Source organism: Mastigoproctus giganteus, chromosome 3, assembly GCF_048544385.1.
Source record: "Mastigoproctus giganteus isolate SK-2022 chromosome 3, ASM4854438v1, whole genome shotgun sequence".
In the NCBI taxonomy this organism is placed as follows: Eukaryota; Metazoa; Arthropoda; class Arachnida; order Uropygi; family Thelyphonidae; genus Mastigoproctus; species Mastigoproctus giganteus.
In genome coordinates this window covers 220,622,898-220,630,569 of record NC_143577.1, presented here as the reverse complement: position 1 = coordinate 220,630,569, position 7,672 = coordinate 220,622,898, and the positions used below count along the sequence as shown (strand labels likewise).

The 7,672-nt window shown below is 36.7% G+C and overlaps 2 protein-coding genes across 2 annotated transcripts; both read left to right on the top strand.

Annotated features, from left to right (window-relative positions):
• Positions 1 to 245: 245 nt before the first annotated feature.
• LOC150088748 (beta-1,3-galactosyltransferase 5-like) lies at positions 246 to 1,223 on the top strand. The gene has a single exon (XM_090370304.1). It carries the CDS (start codon positions 246 to 248, stop codon positions 1,221 to 1,223), a length of 978 nt encoding a protein of 325 aa, XP_090226430.1.
• Positions 1,224 to 4,929: 3,706 nt separating this feature from the next.
• On the top strand, positions 4,930 to 5,898 carry LOC150088747 (beta-1,3-galactosyltransferase 5-like). Its single transcript, XM_090370303.1, has one exon. The coding sequence runs from the start codon at positions 4,930 to 4,932 to the stop codon at positions 5,896 to 5,898; it is 969 nt and encodes a 322-aa protein (XP_090226429.1).
• Positions 5,899 to 7,672: the final 1,774 nt, after the last annotated feature.

The window sequence follows — 7,672 nt, the reverse complement described above, 5'->3', positions numbered from 1 at the left end:
ACTGTATGCTATGTTTTAATTAGTGCTATATTTTGTTTATATTTCTTTGAATAAATCGTTAATAATTTTCTCCACTAGAACCCTTTCACTTCATTTGGTTATTAGCTTAATTGCTTACATCCTTCCCTTCTACTCTAAATTAAATAATCACAATTCTAGATGCAATACTTAGTTGACACGCACGCACACACAACAAAGTAATTAACATTATTTTATTTTCATTCCAGAATTGAAGAACGGAAGACATGGGACGTTATAATATACGAAGAATTCTTCTGCTCTTTCTCATACTTGTTTTTATCCTCCTTGTCTTAAATTGGAAAAATAAGATTATACAATATGGCACTTCAGTGATCAACTTCAAAAATGTATCCCGATCTGTCAACTTAACTCATTTTAATGTGTCAGAAACCTGCCGACGTAACAGCATTCGACCATCTGTAGTAGTGTACGTTCTTTCTGCCACCAATCACTTTGTTCACAGAAGAATAGTTAGGTCCACTTGGAGTCATCCAGAACTGATGGACAGATTCCACTTTGCCACAGTATTTGTAATGGGCCAGACGAAAGACTCTCATCTTCAGAAATCGATTGATCAAGAAAAACAAAGATTTGGTGACATTGTCCAGTTCGATTTTCTGGACACTTACCGGAATCTGACTTATAAAGCTCTTGGATCTTTGAAATGGCTTCTCGATCACTGCTCTAACTACACTTTTGCTTTAAAAACTGATGATGATGTTCTCATCGATATATTCGGTTTGCAGAGCCTGTTGAGTAATTTGTCTGGATCAGAAAAACTTGGAAAAAATCTCTTATGTTATGAATTAAAAAGATCTAAAGTTTCACGAGACAAACATTCCAAATGGTACGTGACTGAAAAAGAATTTAAAGAGAAGGTGTATCCGAATTACTGCTCGGGAATGGGGTATGTAATGCCACCGGAGGTCATTGAACCCCTTTACAACGCCTCATTCTCAGTACCTTTCTTCTGGCTTGAAGATGCTTACATCACCGGTCTTCTGGCACGTGAAGCGAAGGTTGGCATAATGTCTATTAGAAATAGAGGCTACATTGGTGGAAAAGTTAGTTCTTCCACAAAGAAAAAGATTATCAATGGAGAGTACTTGTTTTCTCACATGACTGGTCCCATGAGTTTGTCCAACATGTTGCTGTTTTGGGAGGAAATTGCCTCTCTAAATCTTGATCACAAACTTCCATGACATTTAAAATTGAGAAATCCAGCTGTTTATTGTTAATATATTAATAAGAAGAACCCAAGAAAACATGTCCTCGCCAACTCCAGAAGAACAGTCATATGTTGATAACATTCTTCCCATGTTCTTTCTTTAAAAATATTAACACTGACAATGGTGTAGTTCACAAAAACTAAAGAATAGTGTTTAGTGTGATTGTTTAGCTTTTTATTGAAACCTGGAGTTAGGAACTTTAATTGTGAGGAAAAATTTATGTGATAAATTTAAACATTCTTATATATTGTAAACCTCAAATCAAAGTTTGGAAGGGAAATCGAACACAGGTGGACCATAAAGGAATTCAACAAGGATCTGTCTTTAATAATGTATTTGTTGATGTACATGAAAGCTTGCAACTATTTCTAAGTCTTCTGATAAGATAGGTAGCAGCGGACAGAATTTAATGCCTGCATAATAAAGATAAAAGGAACAATTAATTTACGATCAAAAAGGATAACAACTGCGAAAACAACACTAAAAACAGGTAACAGCATTTAGAGGAGAAAATTTTCAACCCCACTGGGATAGGTTTGTTTACAGTATAATCAATAACTCTTACTTACCCGTGTCCTAAGAAGGATCCATACACAAGTCGGTTTCACATCGATATTACTGCAACTCAATTGATGAGCGTCTCCACTCTCCCTTGGCCACTATGACACACTCAACTCTCTTGGATAGGCTTTCCAACAAATAACGATACACTTCAGCGTGGTATATTCGTCCATTCTTACTGCAGAACAGTGACCAGTTGGGTTACCCGTTTGGGACATTTTGCTCTAGCTCTCACGTTACGTCCGAGTTTATCCCACAGGTGTTCCAAAGAATTCAAATCGAACTTTGCACTGGCCATCCCAGCTGCAGTACGTTAATTTTCTTAAATTATTACCGGTGATATGGCACACTGGCAAGCCATTATCGTGATTAAACCTTGATTTTGTACCAATGAACTGCCACATCGATTAAATTATCCAAAACGTTCATGGTAAACGTTGGCGTTCACGGTTCCCTGCTAAAGTACGAAAGGACTTCAGTCATACCATGAGAAACAGAGCCCAAAATAACACCACCTTCTCCATCGTTGGAACAATGTCTTCCAAAAGAAGATGCTCTTCAGGCATCTTCTTCCCCGACACACGTTCATGTGGATGTGGGAGTAGAGGACAGAATACTTCTCTGTAGAATAAATACGATGTTCATTGCAGCATGCAAGACGAAACTGGTGATTGCGGGTGGCGATATTTGGTTCATGCGCCGTCGATTTCTTGTGAAACCTGGGTCGTACTGCTCTGTTTATAGTATTCATACTGATAACAATCCCTGTTGACGCCTTAAATTCCTCTTTTATATTTTGCAGGGATGTCTTACGAAATCCTTTTGAGTATCCTCTGGACATGTGGAGCCAGCCTCCGAGGTAACCATGTGCATCACTGGACATCGGTACCACCATGCATATTAACATCAGGGAAGTTGACTTTGGATCGCATTAGATGTCAGCAGTTGCACGAGCGTACAAGACAATAATGTGTAATACAACGATAACATTCCTCTCTAAATCAGCTGGGAATTAATCGGAGGAACATTTAGCCTGTGTGGCCCATTCGTCTTCCTTATTCAATACCGGTCTGAGTCACTTCTTTATTCGGAACGGTCCAGTGAACTTTGAAAACGCAACTGTTCGGATATTTCTTGTAATCTATTATTCATTCGAATGTATATTGTAAATTTTTGTTTACACAACCACAAAGTTGAAGTCAGAGTACCTTTGTATCAACTTATCAGTTGGCAGCGTAATCAGATGAGATAACAGTCTACTTGAAAGAAGCAGCCTGAACAATACTTCAGAAAGGGGGTGGGAGAATTAACTTAACTGAAATATTATCTCAACCATGATATGACGCACACATGCTACAATATCGAGTATCCAATTACTACAAATCAATTATTTTTCGTTGGCAGTTTGGATACACGTATGCATGATGAAAGTGACACTGGATCGAATTGTGCTCAATTGGATTGACTCGGAAATATGGCTCTGACAAACCCTAGAGGTCTAATGTCCTGCGAGAAGTAATTGGTTTTGGTGCTGACTCTTTTCGTGTCATTTAAAAGTATTTCAAAGGTACTTTAACTAGTTTCCTATTTGAAGTGCTAAATTAAATTAGATGCATTTTAAAGATAACTAGTTTAACTATTTTAAATCAATCGTTAACTAAGTGCTCTCAATGTAGAATTACAACACAGTGTATGTGTTGCTGTTGAAATGTCCAAATAAATCTATTAGAAATTTGTAGAAACTTCATAAAGATTCCCTCTTTATGGGAAGTTAATCGAGAGACTGCACAAATGAAATTTGAAGAAAATGTTGTATATAAAAAAAGAAAAGACGTTTGATGTATCTTACAAAAAAACCCCAAGCAGGCTGAGTAGATTATTCATTCCACTTCTGTATACCCACAAGCACAATGTGATGTATAAAAATACTGCTGAAAAACAATAAGTATTAAATAAATAAATAAATATTTATTTTCAATAATGAATTTGTAGAGTATTTTGTTCTCCCCAAAATGATTTTTTTATTCACCGGTAGTTAGTTTTATGCAGGAAGTGAAGTGAGTGAAAAACCCTGTATAAAACCAACTATCAGTGTAGTTGGTTTTAAGAATCACTTGTTCCTACAATACCTATTAACGTTTTGGCCAACCTATGACCTTTATAACTCAATATTTCCTCGTTGGTAGAACCCGAACGAATTTTTTATGACACGAAGGCTGTATTTTGCCTATTCCTTCTTCAGAATTCATTCCTCCTTTGGTCCATTCCCGTTATGGGATCATCTGGACTATTAAGTTCAGGAAAATATTCTCGTTGAGAATATTTTCATGAAACATCAGTGTAGTTGTTAATGTAGTCCTTGAGTTCCAGTCCAATCTTTTTCCCTTCCTTCACTTTTTCTTTCCTTTTTTTTCTTTTTGTTGCCATGCACCTTTCAGTCGTAGTGGATGGTGTTTAGTGTTCTTCTTCTTAAGAAGAGTTTCTGCGCATATTCTGTTAGGGTCCCGAACTCTTTCTCCAATTCCAAGAAATGATGCTCCGTTCTTTTTGGAAGATATTTGGAAGAAAATCTCAAATTTCTCTGCTATTGCCATGTCGATAAACACAGCTTATACTTACTGTATAATAAAACAAACCTTCGAGGAAAGGAGTCAGAAATTGCCGATGAGCGCAGAAAATCACCAACGAATGATTTCCAAGTTCTGCCTGCAAGTTCATCAATGGTTTCACTAAATTGGCGTTCTTTCATCTTGAAATTCAAATATTATAATAAAATTTATAAAAGTAAAACAAGATAGAAGTTATGGAACTTTTGGGGTCGTTATAGAGAATTTGTTTGTCGTCCAAAGTAATTGAAAGGAATGCGAATTAACATTAGGTTTATGGGAGCTCAAACGGGCTCTACCATGCAGTCGTTATAACGTGCTAGAACGTTAAGAAGAGGGTCGCTATAAAGAGCTTTGATTGTATTTTGCTTTTCCAATGTCCTAGTGGAGCTTTACACATAGATGGATGTTAAATATCTTAAATTTTAGTGTATATATGAATATTTGTTTATGTATTTATACAAATTATTAAAATTATTTTATTTTAATTTCAGAACAGACGAACGAAGGATATGATCCCTGATATCAAAAAAGTGATTTTATTCTGCCTAGTAATTGCTGTTATCTTTTATATTTTTTACTGGGAATTTAATATTATACAATACGGCAGTTCAGCGATCCAGTTACTGTATTTAACTCGAAGAGTCAACGCAACCAGCTTTAATGTTTCTGAAACCTGCAGACGTCATGGCATTCCTACTATAATAATCTACGTTCATACAGCTCCTGATCACTCTGTTCACAGAAGGGTAATTCGCTACAGTTGGAGCCATCCAGAACTGATGGACAAATTTAATTTTGTCACTCTATTTGCAGTCGGTTTGACAAACGATCCTCACATACAGAAATCGATTGACCAAGAAAAGCAAACTTTTGGAGACATCATCCAATTCAACTTTTTGGATACTTACCGAAATCTGACCTGTAAAACTCTCGAAGCTTTCAATTGGATTCTCAATCACTGTTTTAATTACGCTTTCGTTGTGAAGACTGATGACGACATTCTGATTAACACATTCAAACTGACAGACTTTCTAAAGAATTTCACTGGCATTGAAAAAGTGGGAAAAAATCTGCTATGCTTGGAATTTAAAAGGATGGGAATTATACGAAATAAAAATATCAAGTGGTACATACCTGAAGAACAATTTAAAGGCGAAGTATATTATCCACCTTACTGCTCAGGCTCAGTATATATTATTCCCCAAGGTGTTATTGAGCCTCTTTACAATGCTTCATTCTCAGTACCTTTCTTCTGGGTCGATGATGTTTATATCACCGGTCTTTTAACTCAAGAAGCGAAAGTTGGTCGAAAAGATATATCACAAAAATATGTTTTAGCAGAGGCTGAGCGCAAAAAGGAAAAGATTATCAATGGACATTATTTGTTCACTCACATAGCTGGTCAAAAAGGAATAGCCGAAAGATTAACATTATGGGAGGAGATTTTATTTCGAAATCTTGATCACAAACTCCAGTAACATTAAACTGAGACGTCCACGCATATTTAAGGCTTATAATCTTATCAAAGACACCTGCGTACATATGTGAAAAAGCATCTGATAATAATAATCTCCCAGGTCCGAATTTACGAATATTGGTATTGAACATGGCCTGGTTCAGAAGTGATACAACCTATTTGCATGCAGTGATGGGTTGAGATATTTTAGATGCTTTCAGTAACGTGTGATGGTAACCTACCTGTATAATGTTTGGTGTGACAGTCCAAGTAGAGATTTTGATAACAGGATAAAACTAATAATACAGAAAAAGAAAAAAGTAATAATTTTTTGTTTATAGATATTTGATAAATAAATAAATAATTGGTGCATTAATTTTATTAAATCTGTTGTGTTACCACTAATGAAACGTTGAGAAATTGTTTTTATATAACATGTAATTCTCAATTATCCACCTTATATATATCGGCTGATGATTTAATTCCACAATGTTTGAACTAATGTGCATTTGCTGAAGTGTGTGAAAACAGCCGGTAGACTGCAGCAGAGTTTATGTCGAAGAATACGCTAACAGAGTTGCAAGTTCAAATATATTGTTTGGTAGTTACAAGTTTGGACACATTTTCCACCAAGAAGTGAATCAACCAGAAAGTCTGCCCGGGGCCCGTCCGTATTACGAGGAGGAGGGACATAAGTAAGCATGGACCGTGGTGAATCCTGACTGTATTCGTACTGAATACCCGAAGCGAATTTCGAATCATCTTTAAGAAAAAGATGATAATACACATATAATAGAATCATCAACGTGGTAGCGTATTTGGAGGAGAATGGTAAGTTACAAGGAAATTGTCTTTTGCCAGCAAAGTGCATAAATTAGGCATTGCACAGGGTGTGAACATAGACATTTTATGAATTCAAAACCGAGCATTATTCGCGTGGTGTAGAAGGTAGTAGTAATCGCAAATGGTGCAAGGAAGCAAATTTATACAGCATCAGTCAAAAAGAAAAAAAAGACAGTTCACCTGTCCGTACACTACAAGAATTTGTCTAGTTCTTCCATGAATTTATTGAACCCATCCACTTCCACAACAACAGATGGAAGCCTGTTCCAACAATCAACCACCCGCTGGCCGAAGACAAACTTCTGAGCATCTATCGTTCTACGTAAATTTATTCACAGCAACAGGAAGAAGGCCATTCACATTCACCTTGCTCAATCTATTCAAGTCTTTAAAAACCTTAATCATTAATCAGATCACCCAGCAGGTAGTTCGAGTTGATCTTATTGAGGTGTTTAAGGCCGTTCCAACACTTTTAACTCCTTCTCTGCACCCGTTTCAGCGAATCTACATCCTTCCTAGGGTGAGACAAAGGGATAACCACCTGCTTATCTCTGCTTGCAAAGTTTCTATATATGATTGATTAAACTCCTTCATCTGTTCTGGCAGGATGTCTGCACTGCTCAGAGAATTTCATGTTTGACAACGCAATTACCCCAGGTCTTTTTCATTCTCTACTAACCTGACTTTCTTTCTAATACCTTGAGTTTCATTCTCTACTACACTACTACACAGTTGATAAGTTATGCTGTGGTTACTGCACCTATATGCAGCATCTCGCATTTGTCAATGTTAAACTTCAAATTACTGTCGTTAACCACCCTAGGCCAACACTTTTTTCTCAGGTTTTTGCCCATTTGGTGTGGAGAGGACGGTGATTATACCAACTGTACTACCCGCGAGGGACCAATTTTGCAATCCACGAAGCACTCAACGCAAACATCGAAAATCAACCA